The sequence below is a fragment of the Corapipo altera genome, unplaced genomic scaffold (genome assembly GCF_003945725.1).
Source record: "Corapipo altera isolate COAL_440 unplaced genomic scaffold, ASM394572v1 150, whole genome shotgun sequence".
Taxonomy (NCBI): domain Eukaryota; kingdom Metazoa; phylum Chordata; class Aves; order Passeriformes; family Pipridae; genus Corapipo; species Corapipo altera.
In genome coordinates this window covers 571,045-595,435 of record NW_020884941.1, presented here as the reverse complement: position 1 = coordinate 595,435, position 24,391 = coordinate 571,045, and the positions used below count along the sequence as shown (strand labels likewise).

At 47.2% G+C, this 24,391-nt stretch overlaps 1 protein-coding gene and 1 long non-coding RNA gene across 2 annotated transcripts in view; one reads left to right on the top strand and one right to left on the bottom strand.

Annotated features, from left to right (window-relative positions):
- LOC113955710 overlaps nt 1-15,128 on the top strand; it is a 34,217-nt gene extending 19,089 nt beyond the window's left edge. The window contains exon 3 of the long non-coding RNA XR_003530635.1: nt 15,050-15,128. This is a non-coding gene — a long non-coding RNA (uncharacterized LOC113955710). The remainder of the gene's footprint in view (nt 1-15,049) is intronic.
- Nucleotides 15,028-24,391, bottom strand: part of MED13L (mediator complex subunit 13 like) — a 174,648-nt gene continuing 165,284 nt past the window's right edge. Inside the window, exons 27-31 of the mRNA XM_027661474.1 lie at nt 23,957-24,133; nt 21,743-21,897; nt 18,526-18,687; nt 17,633-17,745; nt 15,028-16,581 (exon numbers count right to left, since the gene is read on the bottom strand). Of these exons, the coding sequence (XP_027517275.1) occupies nt 16,449-16,581; nt 17,633-17,745; nt 18,526-18,687; nt 21,743-21,897; nt 23,957-24,133 (740 nt within the window). The 3' untranslated portion in view covers nt 15,028-16,448. The remainder of the gene's footprint in view (nt 16,582-17,632; nt 17,746-18,525; nt 18,688-21,742; nt 21,898-23,956; nt 24,134-24,391) is intronic.

The window sequence follows — 24,391 nt, the reverse complement described above, 5'->3', positions numbered from 1 at the left end:
TTAACTCAGTGCAGAATTGTCAAAAGCTCAGAATATTTGCCTGTACAGACAAACACTGGCAGTGGATAATAGGGATAAATAAGTACAAGCACACACTGGGAACATCCTTAAGTCCCAGTTCAGCCCAAACACTCTCTCAAATTATGCAAAGCCTTTTTTCTGGTTATGACCTTTGAAGGGTTATGTGTGAGAACCTAAGGTGCTTTTGTGGCATCCTTTCAGAATTCACTTGTGTGACTGGGTAAATCACTTCCACATCAGCCCTGTGTACATTGCAGTTAATGGTGTCTGTTCTGCTCTAATGGGGACTGAGATTTTAAGGTCCTTGTCAGAGGCAGAAGATCCCAAATTCTAAGCAGCAAGGAAGAACATGAAGTGTCTTTATCTTCCTATTGATGATTTGGGCTGCACTTAGTGGAAAAAAAAAAACACCCTCCATAGCTCCTGAATCACACCCCAAAGGGAAGTCAGTCCTTCCCCGGGGGAACGGCCTGGTGGCTCCAGCAGCTCAGAAACCTCACAGTCCCAGCTGACTCTGTGGGGGAACTCCAGTATTTGTACCCCAACACAAATGTAAGGGTGCACAAGGACCCTACTAAAGTCCCTTTGTAAACAGGCCCTGGGATTTCACACAGGCTCAGGGTGTGGGGAAACTGGCTGCTGAGAACAGCAAACAGCACTGACCCCTCCTGTCAGCTCAGTCACATCCTCTGTCCCCTCAGCACCACGTTTCACCCAGGAATGCTTCTGGCTACTCTTCAGTGACAAATATGGAGCAGCATCATTACATTCAGACATACAAAAGCAGACTAAAGCTTCCGAAGTCAAGTTGAAATGGGATTCTGAAGTGTTCTGCAAGCTTGGGCCTGTGCTGTCAGTGAGCACAGGACAGTATCTGGCCACTCTCACTACCTTTATCCCAGAAATGAGTGTTCCTAGATGCTTGTTTTTCAGTCTCAGCTCTCCTCCATAAGGGTTTTTTCCCCCCTCCTTAACAGAATGGCACAGTCTTCAGCCTCCTCCCCTGGTTCCCATCTTCTTTGGAAAATAAACAGCTCTGATTGTTGTGCACTTGAGATTATGAAAACATCAAGTCCATTAGTATTTGGCAAAGTGCTCTCTCATTTCCTTCTGATGTAATAATTGAGAGAGAGGGAGCGGAGACTGCAAAGATAGCACAAGGCACGAGTTAATGACCTTCTCACATGTACGTGTGGGCTCTTTTACAGGGAGCCTTTTCCAAGCCCCATCTCGCCTCCACTCATACTGTTTCAGCTGAAACACTGCTTCAATGTGGCTTTTATTATTTGATCTGCTGTCCCTTGGCCAGCCTTCAGAGGCAGCTAAATGGCAGGCAGGTGTGGGGGGCTGAGAGACAAAAAGCAAATGGAGCTAATGCTTCAGCAGCCCCACTGCACACAGGCCTTCAGCTCCAGGCCCCACAGGCAAATGCCACTGTTGCCCATTTCTTGTTGCCTGATTTGGTTTCACTTACACATCTAAGTCAAGGAGGGGAATGTGTTCTGCTTCCCTTTCTGAGAGAGATTCTTTGGGAGACTGAAGGCCTGATAAAAATCAGGACGTGGGTGGAATGAGTGTAGAAAGAGATCAACTGTTGAAAGAAAATTAACTGAGGTCAATGGTTGCTACTCTATAAAGTATTGGACTGGCCACCCACTTATTAGACTGCCAAATTTGTGTCTACTTTAGGTGCCTAGAGCCAAATTAGAGTGGGATAAATTCCATGGGTGGGTATAGTGTTCCCTGCCGGCTTTCTAGAGACTCGACTTTAGTCTTTTGAAGTGCTGCTGGAAACCTCCAGAAATGTGTAGCCTTCCACACTAGCTTAACTGGAACCTAAGCCAAAAATCTCATCTAATTTAAAAAAAATAACCTTAATTTGACAGCTCGGGTTTTGGGGAAATAAAGATTACCCTTTGCCAAGTGCTCTCATTTGAGGGCCCCACCGTGGCCAGGTGAGCCAAAAGGTGATGATGTAGATACTAATCCTCCCCCACCACCCCAAATCCCAGTCCTTCCCTGTACCAGGTGTCCCTGCTCCCACTGGATTCACAGTAGGCAGCACCCTGGAAAGAGGAAGCACATGTGGGATCACAAGCAGACCTCTGTGAAGTGTTCCCTCCTTGGCTTCTGCCAAGGCTGACCAGGCTGGATGGATTCTGAGCAACCTGGACCAGTGAAGGTGTCCTGCCAATGGCTGGGGGTTGGAATGAGAGGAGTTTTAAGGTCCATTCCAATCCAAACCATCCTGTGATCATGGATTACTGGTGTCTGTCAAAGATGGGCAGCAGTGCCAGAAGGTACCACACTTCCTTGGTACCTAGAGAAGGAATCCTTCCCCTTTCCCCCCAATAAGGCTGTGCAGACACCCTTTCCACCTGTATCTGGAAGCTGGAGAGTTAGGCAAGTTAGATGGATATATTCCAAGTCCCAGCAGGGTTTGGGCTCCCCCTGTTTTGCCACCAAGGCACCCTGGTGTATTCCCAGGTAACTCAGTGCAGCAGCATTGTACAGGGGGATCACTTTTACCATCTTTTCACCTCCAATTCCTAAAAGGAAGTGGCAAATGGATTACAGGACTGATCTGTCCCATAAGACACATAATTTTCGAAAGGGCCTTTAGAAGGCACCCCAGCTGCTTCCAGGGCTGTGTAACAGTCTTTCCCTGCCAATCTAATACACCCTTATATTTAATCATCAAAAACTTCATATCAGAAAAAAATGGTCTTTTTCCAGAGCTCGCTGCAAGTTGTTTCCTTCCTCCCTGCACATTTCCTCCCCTCATATTTTATACATGCAAAGGCATATACATTCCTACTCCTTTCTGCCATAGTTCCATGGCTTCAGTTTTGATTTCATTGATTGCACACACCAGTGTCTGCAGAGCTGCCTTAAGTAAGTTGGATCCGCTGGGAATTCAAGGTGAATACATTTTTCTCCTGCAGATACATTGTTTTAGTTAAAAGCCACTCCGGCTGCTCCATAACAAAACCAGACACAGTGGGCCCCATTGTCCGGCTCTTGGCCCAGGGAGCACGTATGGATTAAGTGATGAATTGCAAAAAGGGCCTAAAAGCCAAGCTGTAACTTCACAAAAAGGCCATTAAAGGTGAGCGCTGTCAGTAAAGTGCCCATTCAGAAGGGCTTTTATGACCCTCGTTCTTCCAGAGACGTTCAGGAGCTGCAAATCGTTCAGGCTCCCAGACTCTCGCTGCCCAAGTGACAGATCCTCGGCTGAACTTGGCCGGGAGAGCTGCAGGGATGGTGGTTGGAGCACTGTCACTGCCCACACGCAGCTGGGGAGGGAAAGGAACTCCCTGGTCCTAGTCAGACATAAGTCACGAGTTCAGCAGCACTGAAACCTCAACTCGGAATAACTGAGGGATAAAACCCAACAAAGACAAACCAACAGAAAATGCAAGCACATATTTTTCTGCCTAAACCTCACCTCCATCAATTCTGCATAAAATCTAATCATGTCTCCTGCTATACATCCTTTTACATGCATCCCTTTTCAGTGCATCTCTCAAGCATTGCAGAATGCCAAGTGCTTCACAGGTTTGTGGTTATTAGAGGGGAGGCACTCGAAGCATGTCAGAACCACAGAATAGGTGTCAAGGAGGACAGAAGATGTCCTGTCACGGCACTCAGGGTTGGCCTCTCTCTCCTGTCTCCCTGCCATGCAGGCAGCACTGCTGTCACTAAATGCATCACCAGCCCTTCAGCAAGTCCTTCCTAGCACCAAAGTTTTTACTAGAAAATTCAATCTATTACTGAAAATTTCTACCTACTACTGAAATTTCAATCTCTTAAGGATGAAGAACAAATACTTATGCCAAGAGCTGATTTTCTTACACTGAAGATAAGAAAAGAGAGCACAGAGAACAGCACCAAGTATAGGCTTGTGAATCAAAGTTTAAGTCACCACTGCTGGTTAAGCTTTTCAGACTTCCTGAGCAACAGAAATTATAGCAATATCTGCTATTGATTGTAAGATTGGGGTATAGACAATGTAAATTATTTTTTGAGATCCTTCTGGAGAGACATAAGCAGTCACTACAGCCTGTTATAAAACAACCCAACACAAACCTGACCACATTCACAGCCAAATTCAAACCTAACCTGTACAACCACAGAACTGCAACCCAACCAGAACACGTACATGTCCTCAAACCAGCCAACACCAGGCAAAAACCCAGCAGCTTGCCAGGAAACATCTTTATCTGCACATGTCCTTCCAATTAAAGACATGAAATAAACCAAATCACCAGGGAGCACAGCAGAAACAACACCAACATAGCAACACCTACACAAAGAGTTGATCATTACAAGAGAAGTCCTCTTACCTTGCAGGCTTCTGTAGGTAGAAAGTGACTCCAGGGACTGGTAACAGCTCCTTAAACAGCTTCGAAACCTCCGAACATCTTTAAAAAAAAACAACCAAAAAAACCCCCAAAACAAAAAAAACCCCAAACTACCCATGAAGGTCTTATATAGGGCTTCTCTAGGTAGGAAGGAGGGTGGGTGGGTGCATCTCTATCACCTGTGGGGACCTGGAAGGCTGCTGGGATTGGTCAGCAGGAGACACAGGTGGGAATTCAGGGCTGGCCGAGGGCAGAGACAGGTGAAAGCACTGAATTAATCAAGTTCTGTAACGAGATAACTGAATAACTGAGAGGGGCTGGTTTACTATGGCAGCCTGTCCACACTGTGCAAGCAGTCCAGGATCCCTTGGGAAGGCCCAGGATATCTGCTGGATGTGGAGTTATGGGAAGTCTTCCAAGAGTACCAAAAATGGCTTTTTGCTTTCCTGTAAAATGCAGGATTCTTAAAAGTTGACATTAAGACACTTTGAATCCCCCAATGGTTTGTGTTGGAAGGGACCTTAAAGATCATCCCATTCCACCCCTTGCCATGGGCAGGGACACCTTCCACCAGCCCAGGTTGCTCCAAACCCTGTCCAGCCTGGCCTTGGACACTTCCAGGGATCCAGGGGCAGCCACAGCTTCTCTGGGCAACCTGTGCCAGGGCCTCCCCACCCTCACAGCCAACAGTTCCTTCCCAATCTCCCATCTCTCCCTGCCCTCTGGCAGTGGGAAGCCATTCCCTGTGTCCTGTCCCTCCATCCCTTGTCCCCAGTCCCTCTCCAGCTCTCCTGGAGCCCCTTTAGGCCCTGCAAGGGGCTCTCAGCTCTCCCTGGAGCCTTCTCTTTTCCAGGTGAACCCCCCCCAGCTCTCCCAGCCTGGCTCCAGAGCAGAGGGGCTCCAGCCCTCTGATAATCTTCATGGAATATCCCAAAACAATATAGGACTTCTAATTTCCCTTCACTGAAGTTTAAAGTTTCCAGATAGATCAAAGGAGGAAGCTTGTTCATCCCCAGACTTTGAAAGACTCATATTTATATAATGGCACTTCTGCCTCCTGAATGGTTTTATATGTAGCCCAACATAATTTCAATTACTGATTTTTTTTTTAGCCATGTCTTAGAATTTTGTACAGACTGGAGGGTTCTACATGGCCTGGGTGACAGATAACAGCTCACCTGTGGTACTGCAGTGTACACACACTTCAGTGGTATAGACTTGCTAGAGGGAAATTGTGCCTGAGTTCCCTCACACATTGAATTAAAACCTCCAGAAGATGAAGGAGAAGGAGCTAAACCCAACCCTGACTGTTTCTATCAAGCTTTAAAAAAACAATTCATAGAGCAACAGATTCTTTACAAATATTTTGATCACTCCCTGAAAGAAAAACATGCAACTTTCTCCTTCGTAGGGGGACTGAAAGGAGTGGTTTGTTGACTTCTGTGTGATGCTTTGAACTCTGTAGTTTGGTGACCTCGTGAAATGTTAGGTGATGGTGTCTGAAGTACAGATTTTCAACCCAAAGCAGGGCAGTCTACCCAGCCTGGAGCATTGGCTGCCTTGTAGCTGAAGGGAACCATCATCTCTCAGTTGGGAGCAGTAGCTCAGAGGTGTTTCTTGGGCAGCTGCATTTTAGCTTGAGCTGTATTCCCTGCCTTCTCCAGCTCCTGGCTGAATTCAGAGTTTCAGACAACAAGGAAGACAACACTTTGAGACCATTTCTTTCTCCACAGCAGCAGATCTTCTCCCAGCACTGCTCCTCTGCCCCAGCTGGCTCTGTGAGATCCCCTCACTCTGACCTTCCCCGGCCCTGAAAATCCAAGCCCCGGCTTCGGTCAAGCTGTAATCCTGAGCTGCAGAGAAACTTCTCCTTTGGCTGGGAGCAGCCAGGGCCGTGTTCTGTGACCAGCTGGGTGAAACTTTACACATTTGGGTGCAGTTGTTTGCTGTGATGGAGCTGTTCCTACACGAGCAGCTCCCTCCTCACCACCCACCCGGACACACGCGCTCCCCTCAGCCCTAAGGAAAGCAGCTCCTCTGGCACAGTGCCTGTGTTTGGGGCTTCACTCTGACATGTCATAGCCTCACACATTGCTGGGAAGGTGTTGGAAAGGCACCACAGCCTCTCTCAGAGCGGTGCTCTTTAAACTTTCTACTGATTAGGGGCCTTTTAGCACTCAGCTGGCTTTTCCTAATGGATTTTTCCTTTTCATTGAGACCATTTTTTTTTGCAGGCGTTGCCAAAGTAAACAGTCAGGGATGGCTATTTGGAAAGCAGGGGAGAGAAGAAAGGGGCAGAGCATCAGAACTGGTCCAAATGTGTCCAGACAAGCACTATACATCAATTGATATGTGCTGAGGGCCAAGTCCTGCCAGAGTTAAAATCTCTGGGAAAAGGAGTCCATTAGTTGAGAGACAGGCACAACAGATACAACTGCAAGGTCTTCTCTTGGATCAAAGGATGCCATGCCTGAATTCTGGAGCCTTTAGGGGGAGCGGGGTGTGAGCTTGGCATTAATCAGCCCCCTTCTGATTTATTTCCAACGTCTTGAAGTCAGAGGAGGTGTTTGAGTAACTCCAGCCTCACAGAGTTCAAGCATATCAGTCCTTCGCTGCTCTGAGGGAGATAATTCAGCCTTCAGCCACCCTGCTGTGTGGGAACTTATCAGGCACCATCCCAAATGAAACCCCTTCCTCTGCACTGCTCTGCTCAGTGGAAACCCCACATCTCTGGAGAAGTGCAGGATGTGGTCCAGGCCAGTAAGGAGAACTGGGCACAGTGTCCTGTTCCCAGCTGGGTTGGTGCGCCTGGTGCAGGCCCTGAATGCCTGAGATGTGCATTACAGTTGTGAGACATTTATGGCCTGCAATTTTTATCAGTCAGGCAGGGCCAGGGCCTGGGACTCTGAAAAAAATTGTCCTAAATTTTACAGTTCCTTCCCTGATGCCTTGACACAAGGTATGACAGGAACAAAGCAGAGCTTTTGTATAGGAATGTCTTCCTTCCCTGTCCCATCTCTTGCACTGATTTGCTCCTCAGTCCAGCCAGCTGCTGAATGTCTGCTCTTCTGCTTCCTCCTCAGATTAATTGCAAGAGTTCAGAGTTTTCCCCTTCAGCTGGGACTTGCTCCATGCTGGAAGCTTCACCTTTGCAGTGAGGGGTCACCTGGCTCCTGCTGGTCAAAGATGAGCGAGGTCCCTTTGCAAAGGGATGTTCTCCTCTGCAGAGCAGAATCCAGGGACAGAGGTTGGGCTGCTGGCAGCCAGACCTGATCAGATGTCTCGAGTGCTCGGGACTCCTGCAGGGCTCATCTCCCCACAGCACAGTCTCCTGAATGTCCAGGGACAGGCTCTCATGTGACTTTGATCCATGCCAGGGATGGATTCCAGATGGATACTCCTCCAGCCTTGGCCTACAGGCATGTTTCACACAGCAGTGATGGGGTGTTAACGATGCTACAATTTCAGCCAAGCTCCTCGGACATGCTGGGTCGGGAATGAGGAGAGCAGCTCGTTAATAAAAACCTGCTGGGACCCGGCACTGTTACCTGCAGCACAGCCAGGGGAGCCCTCGGTGCACCTGGGAGGAGGAGGAGAAGGTGCTGGCCCTGCCTGTCACCAACCTGCCATTTTTGGCAGGGAAGTTCTGGGCAGTGTGCAAGCGATGACTCGATCCCGTGGGTTCCAGAGGGGATTTGTCACCGGGAGCTGTGTCCTGGGGTGTGAGGACATGGGAAAAGCAGAACAGGGCTGGGCTTGGGCTGCTTCAGTGGCATCACCACACGCCTGCTCTGCTCATTCTTGGCTCAGACATCCCACTTTCCCACTTCCTTTTTGCTGGAGTGAATGGTGCTGACCTGTTTAGTCTTTTTTGTTATGGGCATCCCATGTCTTCAATCATATTTTGTCATCCTTCTCTGTACCTTTGCAGTTCTGTTCCATCCTATCTGTGCCTGGATGGACCCAGGAACATCCAGAAGGCCCAGGGAAGCTCTGTGTGTGCAATGGCTTGACTGTGATTCCTGTTTTACTCTTTTTCTCTCTCTTTATGTCCTCACAATTAATTTTTCAAAGGCATTGTGCTACTTTTACTCATGGAGATACCTACAGGGACTATGAGATCTTTTGAATGTTACATCCCAGCATCTCAGGATAAATTTATCTTAGGGTATCTTAGGATATCCCAGTTTAGAGGCAGTTCCACATCTATGTGTTTGGCATCATTTTCTTTAAATTTTTTTGTGTGTCACTATGAATTCCTTCTGACATTTTTTTGGCCAGTTCCACAACATTCTGGGATCTTTCTGTAAGTCTTTGCTGGAAGTTTTAGCTTTCATTGTCCTGGATAGTTTTTTATCACCTTGACCGAAGTTTGCAAACTAATGCTCTGCATTCTGCTGAGAGTCTTCCTCTTACAACAAACCAGAGCTCCAGACAATGTGTCAGTGCCATTAATCGTTACACAGACAAGGAGAGTAGCAAAGCCAAAGATTTGCCTAAAATCACACATCAGTTTGGGCAGGTTTAGAATTAGAGTTTAGCTCTTTCCTCTCCGCCCAATCCCTTTAATGTGCCTTCCTTATTTGCTTATTAAATCTGGAGCTGTTGTTCTGTATAACTGCACCCTTAATAACTGCAAACCCATTGCTGAGGAGGCTGAAGGGCTGGAGAGTGGCTGCCCAGCAAATTGGAACAGCAGCTCCATTCCATAAGTGCTTGGCCCGGGGCACTCCGAGGTTATGCATTAACACAGTGCCAGTGCCCCTCACCTCCCGGGCACCCCGGGCTGCCAGTGTCCACAGGAACAGGGAACTGGGCTGGAGAGGCTGCACATGAGAGTCGTGCACCTGTGACAGAGGTCACCCCACATCCCCCTCACCCTGATCAAGAATCTGCAGCGAAGGGTTTGTGCTCTCTATGGACTCAGCCATCCCAACTGCCTTAATAACTGAACAAAGCACAGATATTCTGGGAAAATGAGTGTCTACTCTCCTGGCTTCTGGCTGAAATTGTTCAGGGAGGGGAGGTGCTGTGCTTGTGGAAAGGGTGTTGGATGTGCACTCGAGTGGGATATTTCTTTACGTAAGAGCAACGTTTCACCAGCAGAAAGGCCCAACATAAAAAACCAAGTAGCAACACGAAGTGCGAAGGGCACACAAGTGCTGGGGGGATCTGCAGCTCCACTGCTCCCAGCAAGGGAGGGGTGTCCTCTGTCCCGGCTGCAGCAGAGAACAGGGCCCTTGGTGGACAGACCCATGATGAAGTACGAGTTGTTTTCCACTTGGGCTCCCTGTTTTTTATGGCTAAAGTCACCCTGAGGCCGGGCTGAGCGCTGCTGTCGCGTGTCCCCGCGCAGGTCCCGTCCCTCTCTGCCGGGGTGCAGCGGGGGTGTCCCTGCAGCCGGACACACACGCTCCAGCCTTTGAAGGGGGAAACAAAAACCAGCGCAATTACCGTGAACTCCCAAACGCTGCCGAACCCGGCGGCCCGGGGAGCTGCTCCAGCCCCCTCTTTTAGCACTTCCACGGGCCATTACCCCGCCGGGATTAACAATCCCTGCCCTGCCAGACGCACCTTACCCCTCACCTGCCTCCCCGGCGTGTCTTGTCCCCAGGCACTAATGAAATGACCCCCGCCGCTGATTACAAGTGGGGTGGAGGCTTTGACCGCTGAACCCACACCTGTTCGCGTGGTTGACCTTTAATGGTCCAGCTCCGGAGCTGTGAGCGCTTTAATTTGGGTTTTTTAAAAGCCCGGTCTAGGAAGAAGCTGGAGTTTCATTTGCCATCAAAACGTGACCCCTGCTGGAAGACCGGGGATGTGGCTTCTGGTTATCCATAAAGTCAATCCCACATAGATGGCACAGATGTGATTAATGTGACATGTCACAGCTGCCACTGACTGCAGGAAATCACAAATAACTGAAAAAAAAGAATTTAAAAAGAATTCTTACAGTATTCACCCAGATGCAAGGGTAAAAAAGTCTTGCTTTGGGATTTTTTCATCAGTGGGATTGGGTTTTACAGAATCACAGGAACCTGTGAGGTTTTCCTGCAGGGCTGTGTGATCCTTTTTTAATGGGGATTCTGTTGGCAGGAAGTTCTCAAAACACTCCCAGTAGCAGCAATGCATTTGAGGATGTAGTTTGTTCCTAGGCTTAGACCAGCCTGACATTTTCCCAATGGCAAAATATTTAAATAAAAACAAAGAGAGCGTCAGGCTGGTAGGAGTTTTTTTAAACATATGTCCAATTTACTGTGTAAGGAAAATAAATTCGGTTTGTGAAGGCCCCGGGCCTGCCCTGGCTGCCACGTGGGCTGTGTCAGCTCTCTGCTGGCCTCTCTGTGTCCCCTAAAAGGACCCAGCTGGATGAGCATCCCTGCCTGGGAAGGAGTTGATGGTGCTGTGTAGATGGCAAAGATCCTGAAGAAGCAGGTCTGTCTGGAATGGAATGTCTGTCCCACAGCAAAAGGGGTGTGTGAGGTAGGAAAGCCCCCCAGTTCCTGGGATGGGAAGGCAGAGGAGGTGGCTGGGTACCAGAGGGGGGGGTCAGAACTGAAAGGAGAGCCTGGCTTTGGGGCCCAGGCTCTGTGGAGCAAACAGGGGGAGCCAGGGAAGTCTGGCAGGTGTTGCAGGACCATGAAAGACATTCTTGGTTCCCAGCAGTTCCCGTGTCCCTGCTGCAAAGGGGCCCTCAGGGAAGCTTTATTAGAACTGTAATTCTGAAAGGTTTCACTAAGGAAAAAAGCTCATGTTTATCAGATAAATGAGCATGTGTTCTATGGTTTTAGCTTCCATGAGCTCTCTTGGCTATGCTCATCCCTGGTTACACTGTCTGGAAGCAGAGGCAGAGCTGCCACACATGGAATGGTCTCAGCCTGGAGCAGGGCTCAGGTCGGGTCTCACCCATGGACAGCTCAGGGCAGCCTGAATTCAGAGCTGGTCTCACACCCAGAGTGGTGTCACCTTCTCCCAGGCCTTTGAAGGGTATTTCAGGTTTCAGCAGAACAGCCCTGAGGTTTCCATGTCCCCTGGGAAGCCCCCTGGGACTCCTGCTTTGATACCTGGTCAGGGAACAGCCAGCAAAGCACAAACCAGGGGCTGCCACAGAAACCTTGGGCTGAGGGTTAAGGGTCAGTGTCAAAATAGGGAAGTGGAAACTGCACAATTTTATAAATCCTGCTTTGTTTTTAGAGACCAAAGACTTCCTGTTTGGGGATCTCAGGGCTGTTTCCATTTCCACTGCAAATGGTGAGAGACTGGCCATAAACCTCATGTTTACTTCATGATTTCTGATGCTTTCTACATGTGCTGAAATGGTTTTCAGGTGGCCAAAACGTTTTGTCAAAAATAGAAGTGGCAGCTGAGAGAGGAAAAGCAGTTTAATATCAGCCTGATCTTTAAAAACATTTTCTTTATTGGTATTAAAGGGCCCATCACCACAGTACTGTGCCCAGTGTCATAAATATTCCATCATTCTTACGAATCAACTGAGATTTCAGTGTTTTCAGTTCTTCCTTACAGTCCTCATGGAACATTTAGTCTGTAGTTTTGCCTTTAAAGCAAATAAATTAGCCACAAAGTAATCTCCATTTAACAACTGCAGCGATTCCAGGTACTCACAGCACTCACAGGGGGAGACCAAAGTGCAACTGTTCTGTGGGAACTCACACAAGGAAATTGTACAGTGTCATTTAGTACCAGAATTTACCAAAAGTAAAGTGGACTAAAAGATACAAACTTGAAAGTTAAAATAAAAAAATAAAAAAAAAGAAAAAGGAAAAATCTTAGGGAGTATTGTGTAACTATCTCAATTCAGAAATAAGATGCACCAAAATTCAAGTGGAGTGGAATTAACAGCTACAGAGGAAATCCCAAACCCACAGAACAGAGTGGCAATTCCTGCACCCAATCACTGGATGCACCTGTGGGCTCCAGCTCCTCATGGAAAAGGAGTTCTTTTAGGATACTTTGCAAGGGAGGGAGCTGTGAAGATCAGCTGGAAAGCAATTTGGGTCTGCAGAGACTCCCTCAGCCAGCACTGGTGTAACAGAAGGCTCCCTCCTGCATCCCAGGATGGTCACAGCTGGATCCCCCCACATCCCAGAATGGTCACAGGATCCCCCCACATCCCGGGATGGTCACAGCTGGATCCCCCCACATCCCAGGATGGCCACAGCTGGATCCCCCCACATCCCGGGATGGCCACAGCTGGATCCCCCCACATCCCAGGATGGTCACAGCTGGATCCCCCCACATCCCGGGATGGTCACAGCTGGACCCCTCCTGCATCCCAGGACGGCCACAGCTGGGGGTGGCACCACAATTAAGGATGGGAAAAGAAGAATTTCAGAGTAATTAAAATGTACTTAGGGAGGTCACAGGTTTTCACTTCTTGAAGTACAGAAAATGAGACATTATCTGAAGATTCAGTCCTAAGTTTTCCCAAAACTATTCCTATGGGAGCTGAGCGTGGAACAGGCCTCTGGTCCTGTTCAGGAGCAGCCCTGGGGGCTCTGGTTGTTCTATTTTTGCCCGTCTGTGTTCAGAAATGACCCTGTAAACCCAAACTGTCCTGGTCTGGAGGGATGTCCTGGGTCCAGCAGTCCAACCAGGCCCTGCCCACAGCAGGTACAGTTATCCCAGAATCCCAGAGTATCCAGAGCTGGAAGGGATCCACAAGGATCATTGAACCCAGGCCCTGGCCCTGCACAGACACCCCAAGAACTGCTGCTCAGTGATGGCTCCACTGAGTCTTCAGCTCCTCCAGGATGGGGATTCCACAGCTTTTCTGGGAACAGGGGTGGGTCTGATGCTGGGAATGTCCTGGAGCCACCCTGTCCCTGTCCCTGGGCAGGGAGGGGGCACAGCCAGGCCTGATGTGTCACTGCCACCTCCTGTCAGAGACTCACCTGCAGCACAGAGAAGCTCCTCCAGAGCTGGTGAAGCTGCTGTGTTTGGAATTGCTCATGGAAAGGCTGGATCATCCCAGGCTGCTCCCACCCACCCCAGCAGGATTTTACTGCTCATCTCAGCACTGACACCGAATTTCCCCTCGACACAGTTTTAAACATTTAACTGAAATATTTAATCCCAGCTCCTTTCCTGTCCCATGGATCTGCACCTTTCCAGGGAATGCTGAAACCTCCGAGCTCAATACCCCCCAAGAAGAAAACTCCACCAACAGTTTCAGTAATTCAATAATTTATTCATCTAAAAAAGTGTGTAAAAGTATATAGCTCTCATCCACAAGGTATATATGAATGACATTTAAAATGGAGGTCTTTTATTATTATTGTTTCTTTTTATCAAAGTCTTTTTTCTTAGTGTATTGTACCAGCGATATACTGTAGATTTAAAATGAACTTCACATTTTTTTTTGTTTTGTTTTCTTTCAAATTGTCGGCTATATATAAAAGAAGCTCACTGCAAAATGCTCAGAGAAAAAAAAAACAACCCAAAAAAAAAAAATTAAAAAAAAAAAAGAAATTAAAAAAAAAAAAAAGAACTTCAGAACTCCCCAGAAATGTACAGCTTTTACATTTAAAAAAGGTTCTGAAATATACATACAAGCATGCTGGACATCCCCACCCTCCCCTCCCATCAGCCCAAACCACTGCCAGAAGAATTCTGAGTTAGGCATGATTTTCCAAAGTTAGAAATAAAAATTTAAAAAAAAAAAAAAAGGAAAAAAAAAAAATAAAATAACTTTCTTCACTCTGTAGGAAAGCCAGGGCTTGTACATTTCAGATTAATTCAGTAAAAAACTCACAAGTAAAATAATGCATATTTAAGGGAAATATTATACAGAACTTTTCACACTGAAGTACATAAGATTTTTTTTCTTTAAAATCTATTGCCATTCATTTATTTTGCACAAAAATGTATAAATATGTCACCAGCTTCTCTTAACTTAAAAAAATTAAATAAAAGACACCAGATGAAAACTACTCCTTGCTGCCCTTTTTTTTTTTTTATTTCTAATTTTTGCTTAGAACCAGGTTTGTGGGGAAGAAACGCCCCTGGATAAAAACGGCCCATTTAAAAACAATAAACAAAATAATAATCCAAAGTTCAGATGAATCCTGGGAACAAATAACCCCCAAATGGTAAAAGATTACAAATGTCTACTTTACATTTTTTTCCTCCCCAAGTTAAATTTTTTTTTTTTTATACAAGTTTACAATCTTCATCTTTTTATGCTCTTCAAAAGGCCTTGAGAATTTTCTTTTCTGATTAAGAAAAAATAGTACTGCAATATTTTTAAAGTCAATTTTACACTGTACACATTAGATACAAATGGTTTGATATCAGATTTTTTTTTTTTAACCTATACATTGCAAAGAGGATACGATACCCACGTGGAGGTGTGTGCAGAGAAGGAAATAATCCATTTACAGGCTCCTCCTCTGCCTCCACCTTCTCATTACACAAGCAATTCTTTTTTTTCTTTTTTTTTTTTAATTATTTTATAGAATTTGTTTTAAATGTTACATCATCTCAAGAAAAATACTTCTTAAAACCATAGAATCTCATTTTTTTTATTTTTTAATTATTATTATTATTATTCTTTTTTTTAACCAGAACACACGAAAAGTCTTTTTTTTTTTTGGAAGAACTTTTTTTCAAACTCGGTGGTTTGTTTTTTTTCTCTCCCCGGACAGGTCAGAAGGTCACTCAGCCTGACCAAAGTGACCCAACCCCTGCCCAGTGCACCCCCAAACACGAGGAAAACGGGGCTGGAACACCCCAACCCCTCGGAGCCTGGAATGAAGGAGCCATAAAAACCCTTCCCGACGTCCCACTGAACGGAGCTGCTTTGCCACCACGGTTGGTGTCGCTTTTTCAAGTACTAATTTAAAACGATATAACTCTTTTGTTTGCTTGTTTTTAAAAATTATTTCTTTGAAATAATATTCCTATAGTCAGAAAAAAAATACACCAGGTTTGCAACTGATTTAGTGTAAACAAAAAAAACCCCACGTATTTTTGGATATGTACATGGACGAGTGTGCCCAGAATTCAAGGGTGACCTGGCTTTCAGTAAATAGCTTTCTAGCATCACTAAATTTACTGGAAATATATCTCAATCAGAGCTCTATGATAGATTAATTTACCACTTTCCACTCACCCTCACACTGGGCTTTAAAGTATTTTTCCTCCCTACCTCTCTCTCACTCTTCTCCCTTAGGTAGTGTTTTCCTTCATTGAACACTGGCCATTCCTTGCTTTAACCAGGCTAAACCCAGGTGAGAATTCCTGAAAATGCAATATATCCTTCCCTTCCCAGCTTGGACACGGACTGTGAAGAGCTTCACTTTTGATTTCTAGGTCAGAAGAGTGAGAGGTCTGTAGATAAATAACCCCACAGTGGAACGGAGCTGGATTTTGAAGATATTCTACTGTTCCTGGTCCTTTATAATTTAATCCCTCCCTCCCCAAACCTAAAAATAAATAAAGTATCTCCAGACCATTCATATCTACATGGACAGGTAACAAATGCATGCATTCATCCCGATCCACTCTGACAGGAACTCCAGGTAGACAGAAAACTCCAATATTTATACGAGACTACGACTGTGTGGTTTTGTGGTCGTGGTTTTTTCCCCTCCTGCAAAGTCCCAGTTTCCGAAGATCAAACAACAAAACACCCCAACTGGTCACTACGAGGTGGTTTTGCTGGCAGGGCCGGGCCTGCTCTCGGTCGTGTATCAGTTCCTAATGCAAAAAAAAGATCCTGTAGTCTTCCTTAAAAAAATAAAATAGTAAAAAAAATAATCACACACCGACCAGTAGTTACTGGGCCACCAAACTAACACTGGCTTGAGGTTACTCTGTGTTCACTGTTCTTGGATGTTCCCAGATTTTGGACTGAAGCTGCCGGAGGTGCCGATGGGTGGTTCAGTTCCGAGCGCTGCGGAATCCACGTGTGCTCTGGAGGGACAGAAGCACAGCACGGGACTGGTCTGAAGAGAAGCGGAACCGTGGGGTTTGCAGGCTGTGGCACGTTTGTCAGGCCGAGGGGGGCCGAAGCCAGAGGAAGAAGAAGTGCTTTTGTGTCTCTCAGAGGATGTTCATGATGGCGTTGTAGAGCTGGGTGAGCACCACGAAGTGCACGGGCAGGCAGGAGCTGCGGTCCTGGGTGGCCGGGTTACACGTGAGCCAGGACAGCGCGTTGTACTGCTCCAGCACGAACCTGGGGGCACACAGCACTGCTCAGCACTGCCAGACTGACCCAAAGGGATCTCTGACAGCACTGCCAGGGGGGTTGGCAAAGCAGGAACCTCACTGGGAAGCAGGGGAAGCAGAGTTTTCCGTTTTGCAACGTCTGAACTGGAACCAAACTGGAATGCAGGGCCTCCCCAGTTAGAGAGTGTGGACTCAAAGAGGTTCCAATGCCACTGTCTTCAAAGCCCTGAGGCCTGAGCACCTCTAAGGTGTTCCACTGCCTCTCTGGGCAACCTGTGCCAGTTTTTGATCACCCTGTTCTTGGGATCCTGTGTCTGATTAGACTTTCTCCTCTTGTAACCTACATTGCATCTCATCCCTTCCCTGTGCACTCACTGCATCCTCAATACCCCAAGATGGCTGTGAGAGCTCAGTCCTCTAAGAGGGTGCAAATTCAGATCTTCTGGAATAATACACCACCAATTTCCCAGATCAGATTACTCATCCTGCTCCCTGCTGATACTCTGTTTGCTCCCTGGTGTGTCCTGCACTGTGTGCTCTCACAACACAGACCTGGAGGCAAACAGGCCTCTGGTTATCCTGAACAACCCAACATCCTCCCTGTATTAATTCAGGAGCAATGTCTCCTTTACATCCCAATTCCTAAGACAGTGGTATCAGGAGGGTACTTTTATCTCCTGTAAATCCATTTGGTTGGGTGAGTAAAAATAATGACTGGCACAGCCCAGATGGGACCCTGAGGGAACAGGACAATCTGTGGGAGGCAAACCAAGGTGTCTCCTTGGTGAGGCTGAGCTGCCTCTGAGTTTCCTTTGGATTGTTGTGCACAGGGGTAGGAAACCCACTGAATTCCCTCTCAAAGCCCTGCCCTGGGGGGGAAGGAGGCAGCAGCTGAAGCAGATGCCCCACTGCCCACAGACACATGTAGGGCACAGCACAGTTATAAACTGCTGATAAAACCCACAAATAACTTTGCCAGGTTGGAAAGATCCCTCTGAAACCCCTGAACTCAGTCCCCAAACCTTTAGGGAGGAAATGCAGAACCTAAAAGGTGTTACCTCAAGACATCTGATGTAGTTTTAGAGTCAAGGGGGTGAGGAACTCGCTGAGAATTTCTGGCAGGTAGGAGCTCGTCTGTCTGCGCTACAGAGATGTGGTGATGCAGTGAGGCCTGTGCAGAGGGAGAAAGCAACAGTTAATCCTCATAAAAGAACACTGAATTCTGTTCTGCATGTTACTCAGGGAGGAAGAGATGAGGGGAATCCTTGGGCTGTGCCACTGGTTCTTTTGGAGCTTCAGTAACAAACCAGACTGAGTCTCCAGGCTCTCCCAGCAGCAGGGCATAAAAACATAAAACTTCATCTCTAGCTCCAAAACCAGGGTGGTTTATTTTTCATATTATTTTGACATCTCCCTTGTGTGGGTTTAAAGAAATGCACACACTTGAGGGATGTGTGTCCATAAAGGGCAGAGTGTGAGGCCCAAGGCTCAGTGTTCTGTCTGAGGTGCTGCCTGAGCCCCAGCCTGCCATGGTGACTGTGGGTCATTGCTCACATCAGCCCTGGAACGGCTTTGTTTGCCTGAGGAAAGAATTTAGTTAAGAGACTTGAAAAGAAGTTTAGGATTTCTTAATTAAGCTGGGAGTGGACCAAGAAAGAGGTACTAACTTCATTATTCTATATGTTGTTTGAATGGTTATGTGATGCCATTCAAGACACATTTTCCCCTTGCTTTTCACCAGCTCACATTTTATGATTCATTCACACAAGAAGCTGCAGGAGACTGCCCAGGGGTCAGTGAATCTCCAGCAGCTGAACCAGGTCTGCTGTGGGCACCTCACAAGTTCTGGGGGAGGTCTCAGGTTCACCCTGACACCACAGTCTCCAGTGTGCAACCTGTACCAGCAGGGAAACAGCAATGGACAGTAAGTGCTCCGTGGAGCAGGACAGACCTTCAGGAAGAGGGGACACTGGTTCTGTGCCTGAGGGCAGGAGGACCAGAACCACTGTGGAAGGTTCTCAGCTTTGGCAGTCGACACGAAGTATCCCAGGGCCAGAGGCTGCTGCTTCAGCTCTTCGGGGGCTTCCCTGGACAGGAGACGTTCCCCTTGGCTCTGAAACAGGAGTTGGAAAGGCAGCTCTGTTGGTTTAGGTCATTACATCCCACTCCAGTAACAGTGGTTTTGTTTGCTAATTACTGTCTTATGATTAATGAGCCACCCTTTAGTCATTCATGAATCTTGCTCAAAGTTGTCTAATCCGTTTTCCCCCCTGTAGTTGGTTCTGAAGGCTGATGCTCCAGCAGCACTGCAGATTCCCAAACAGCAACACCAACCTCCTAAACTGGATGGAAAACATGTGGAATTTGATGCTACAGAGTCACTCAGAGGTACTGGGCTCTGGCTGTGACTCTGAACAGCTCCCTAAGTGCCCGTGGAGAGCAGACCAGTGTGGGACTGGGCTTTAGAAACCCTCACAGGCTTTTCCTCTGCACATCCCACCAGCACTCTGCACTGCCTCCAGCCCTGGAAGGATGTGCCACACTCCAGCGTGGGAGAACAGAGGATCTGCAGCTGGGTAAGGCTGGTTGTGTTGCTTTTCCAGGGAGTTACAGTGATGGCTTTGGAAAAAACTGCTGCACTTCTGCTCCTGGCTCTGGCCCCTGGCACAGCAGTTGCTGTGCTTGGATTACATTTGTATTGCCAGGCAGGGGAAGAGAGAGGAAAATATGTCCTGCTTTTGCACTTATGTCACTTATTCATTTATGTACAGACTCCATCTTTGCAGTGTTAGTTACTCATGTTGTTTTATATGGACAAAGAGTTACTTGGAGAGGAGAGAGTTAAACAACAAGAAATGGGCTGGAAAACCAATTTCTTCAGACTCTGAGTCGCTCCCTGTCAGCAAGTGTGTTTGTGATTCTATTTCTGTGCAGTAAAGCCCAGATGAACCTTCCATACCAGATGAGCCTTCCATTCCCAAGGCTGTGGGACAGGAGTGTTTGGTAGGAGCTGTCCTGTGTGTGTGTACACATATCCTGAGCTGTCATGATCCACAGGGATCTCCTGAGCTATCAGAAGGTGCCTGCCAGCCCATTCCACAGCATATCCTATTTTAAATGTGTTTGGAACACACATTTTGGAAACACTCTTTCTTATTTTACCTTTATTTCGTAGAGGAAAAACCCAAAAGATGCCTGCAAAGTGTTTTAGCTTGTAATTTATCCCTGCAGAACTGGGAGAGCAGCTCACTTAATCCATAAATATCTTTTATGTCAATAGCTTAAAAAAAAAAAAAATAAAATGTTCCCCTGCACAGAAAGCAGCTCGATCCCAAACCCTTCACTGCCAGTCCCTTCCAGCAGGTCCTGGCCAGGAATCCCAGGAAGGCAAGCATTCCATGGAGCCTGGAGCAGGCTCAGCCTGGCCTGGGCACAGCCATCAATTATGGGACACAGGGACAGGCCTGACCTCCCACCCCACGAGGGGATGATCACACGCTGGGCTTGGTTAAAAACAGAATTACACTGCAATTACCAGGCCTGTGTTAATGGTTAATCTGAATTACTCTGTCCAGGTCTCTCCTGGCCATTAACTCCCAGGGCTGCTCCCGAGCAGCTCCACGGGGAGAGAGTCCTGTAAAGGTGTTTGTGGAAGTGCTGCAGAACAGACACTGTGGAGTGAACTGAGGAGAAGGAAGTGCCCTGAGTGAGGGGCTGGGATTTCTGGCTGCAGGATTTGGTCACAGAACTCAGAACCTTTCATTTGCCCCCATCCCAGCCTGCAGTAACCAGGGCCAGCCCCGTTCCTTACCTTTGCAGAGGGAGCTACACCATCAGCACAAATTGCTGTGGTCTGAGCTCACAAAACAGTGTCAGCACTTCTGAGGCTGAGGCAGGAGCCCCTTCTCCCTCACACTCTGTGCTCAGCTGCCACTGAGGCATTTTGGCAGAGGCTGTCAGGAGAATACAGACAGGACACTGTCCTTCCAGGGGGGGACACTGCCACCATTTAGCCAGTTGTGTTCAGGGAGTGGGAATTCCTGTCTCAGGACACCTCATCCCCAGGTGGGAATGCTGGGCTCTGGCAGAGGCTGGATGAGCAGCACCAGTCAGGGGGAGTATCTGGGTTGTACCTACACCTCCTCTCAGTATCTGCTCTGAAATTCTTCTCCTACCACATTTACAGTCTCCCCTGAGACTTTAAAGCCACCAGTGATAGTCCAGATCCACATCCAAGGAAATTATTCAGATCACTAACCCAGAACTTTTAAATGCAGGGGGTTCCCTGTTTCTGGTATAAAAGTTGGGCTGTTTCTGTAATAAAATACTGTATTATTTAGTAAAGAAGTAATATGCTACTGCTTTTAATGTACTACTTTTAGAATAAAACTTCTCCAAAGGAAATTATGAAGTATCAAACTTCTACCTAATTGTGATGGAAACCACTTTAAGAGAACAGCTCAGTCTTACACAATTAAATGCAGGAGTGAGAGTTCCATTAAACCTGATCTAAGTTATGCAAAAGCCAATTCAAAAAAATACCTTGAATTACCACAAATAATTTGCATTTTAAGTGATCACTGATGTTGGAACTGACTTTATAAAAGCCACTTCAAACAGAAATTACTTACAAACATTATGTGCTCTGGGCTAAATATTCCTAAGAAAACAACATTTGCATAACCATCCAGCACCTGTGGAGTTTCCATGGGCAGGGTTTCATCACTGGGAGAATTATCTCCCTTCTTGCCTCCCTGAAATCCCTGGGAACAGGGCTGGCATTGCTTCCTTTCTCTCAGAGACTTGTCACTTTGTGCCAGGGACGTTCTGAATCATAGTCCAGAAAGGAATGGATGAGAACAGACTGGATTTATGCAGGTCATCAGCTATGGCTCTGCCACACAGAAATAAAGCCTCTCTCTCCTCCTCCTTTCTTCCTCTCAGTTACCTTGTACACCAACAATTAAGGTGGGAGATGCAAACACTCACTGCAGAGCCCCTTCTCCAGCAGGACTGAACCAGCACCTTCAATGTTAACCTGATTTTTGCTGGCTCTTGACCTAATTATGTGAGAGAACCTACAGGAAAAAGTGATTTTGTTGGAGGATTTGGGTCTTTCTTCATATTTCATTTTAAGCAGCAGGTGCCCCACGGTGCTCCAGCCTTACCCTGCTGTGATGGTAGTGAGACCCCACTCCAGTGCCAGATGGTGATCCAGGGGAAGGAACTGGGGAGGAATTTGGTGAAGAGTGAAGATTCCCTGTTATTAAAATTCTAATGTCATTGTCCATGTCATCTGGGAATGGGAGGTCAAACATGTCATCTGAAAAAGAAAAGAAAGGAAAATCATTTCCAACGTGCTGTACTCTCTTTTTTTCCGAGACATTTTTGTAATTTATTACCATTCCCTTTAATTTATGATCATTCCCTTTTTTCTCTTACATACTCTCCAAGCAGATGAAAGCAGAGATAAACACTTCACTGTTTAATCCTCCTCAGAACCTTTGACTGCAACCGCAGAGACTTGAAAGGGAAAGTTGGCAGAGGAGTGTTGAGATAATGAATTTGAGCTGTGTAGGGAACAGAAATCCTGCTGCACCAGCTCCAGCAAATCCAGGCTGAACTTTGGAACAGAGAAACGGGCACCTCTCTGCAGCTGCTCACAGAAACCCAGCAACAAACCCTTGAGATCCATTAAACAGACCCCTGAGTGTCACCTGGGCAGGTGCTGCCCCTCAGCCCTTGGGAATGTTCTCTCCCAACTCTGGGAACAGCCCTGGCAGCTCCCAGGAAACTGCCCCAGAGTCCCCGAGGGCAGCAAGGCTGCTCCCCCTCACATGGACTTCGGGATTATTTCACATGCTGCACCAGGATTCCCCACGACACAGCTTTTCACATCCCATCCCAGGAATCCCATCCAGCTGCATTATCCAGCTGGCTGATTTAACCTGGGAAGGGCTGAAGGGACAGGGAAGGGCTCTTTGCAGCTCTGAGAAGTGCATTCACTACTCAGGCACTTGCACGTGGGTTACAGTGCCATGAATAAGTCATGGGAGGGAAGGATGAGGCACCAGAAACACGGAGCAAGGAATTACAGCCAGCACAATGTGGGCTAGAGAGGGATTTCCTACCCAGATTTCTCAGTAGGCAAGGATACTTGAAGTGTATAATGACATTTAAAGTACATTATAGGGGCAGAAAGGGATAGTGGGAGCTGCCTAAATTAACTGGGTTAATTAGAATTGCGACCAAATTTATATTAAAACATGAAGCCCTAAACGGAAGTCATGCATATCATAATAAATAACAATTTCTCTTGATAAAGAGGAATTTACTCCACATAAAATGGAAAAGGATGTGTGTCCAGAACTAATTTCACCTGAAGTCCCAGTACTGAAACAGGCAGGTGCTTGTTTTCCTTCATCTCCTGAAGAGAACCTCTGGATTGCCAGGGCAGTGACTTAACTGAGGTTTATGAACTTGTGTCCTCCAGCCTCAGCAAACAAAGCAGAGCTCATGTCATGCTCTGCTTCGCCTCCAAAGCATAAATGAGCTGCCTAATGGCATAGGAAGCAGCTTAATCATTAAGCAGAACAGAGTTAAGAAAATTAAATTTAACACCATTTTGGAAAAGGCCAATCCTTGTACCTGACTCTAATTAGTATGTGCAGCACTAAAGGGCAGGTTAACCCAGGTTAATGTTTGTCAGCACAGCACTGGGGGGATCCCTCCAAGGGACAGGGATTGAGAGGGGCAACTTCCCTCCATGGGGCCCTCTGACATTCCAGCAGGAACAGATCAGAGCACACCCTTTCCTTAAAACTGTGGGCCTGCCCTCCTCAAGGAATACTCCTACTGTACCTGTCTGTAGGGACTCTTGGGCTAAATTTCTTTGCAATCATTTAAAGGATTTGTGACAAAGCAGCAAAATGCTCGTTTGATATCAAGTATTAAGCAGAGTCTTGCTGGTACAAGCTGCAGGGCTCAAGGTGTGTGTAAAAGCACTCTGGGGGCATCAGAGAGTCTCAGGTTGGGCTATTTCACCTACTTTACAGGGAGATCAAAATTCTACAAGTGCCTCCTTCCTCCCAGCTCTGTGCACTGCTGGGAAACAAGCTGGTCTGACCCAGCCACGACAACAAGAAAAAGCATTGTCTAGTCTGTGCCATGGTTGGGCCACATCCCTTTGGGAATAAATCAGTGTGATTATCTGAAAGCAGACTCAGGGGGAGCACAGAGTGTTACCCTGTACCCACAAAGCCCCATGTGCTCACCCTGAACTCAGCCAGGAGCTGTGGGATCCATGGGAGTGTTTATTCCCACTTGGTTCAGCTCTGCTGAGGTTCTGGAAAGGCCCCTCTCATCCCCCCAGTGCCACTCACCGTTTGTGGGGCTGAACCCATCCTCGTTGGGGTAATTTGCTGGTGCCACCTGGATGGTGGCAGAGGTTGGGAACACCAGGATGTGTGTGCAGGAGGCGTCCTGGGGGGTGTTGAGCTGGGACGACTGCAGGTTCAGCGCTGTGCTCCGGCCGAACACAGAGCCCATGGTGACAGCATCTGCCAGGGCACAGACAGCACACACCTCAAGGTGCATCCCCTCCCAAATACATGGGCTGGGTTAGTCACATTCCTGTCCATCCCACCTGGTTTGAAAGCTCATACACACATTTAAAGGGCCTGATCTCCAAAAGAATAAATTGCCGTAAGAACTTAAAACTCCGATCACAGTTGCACACAGTGCTCAGCCCCACCTTTCCTGTCATTCTGCTGCCCCTTGACCAAATATTTACTTGCTAAATGAGAAGTCAAATTGAT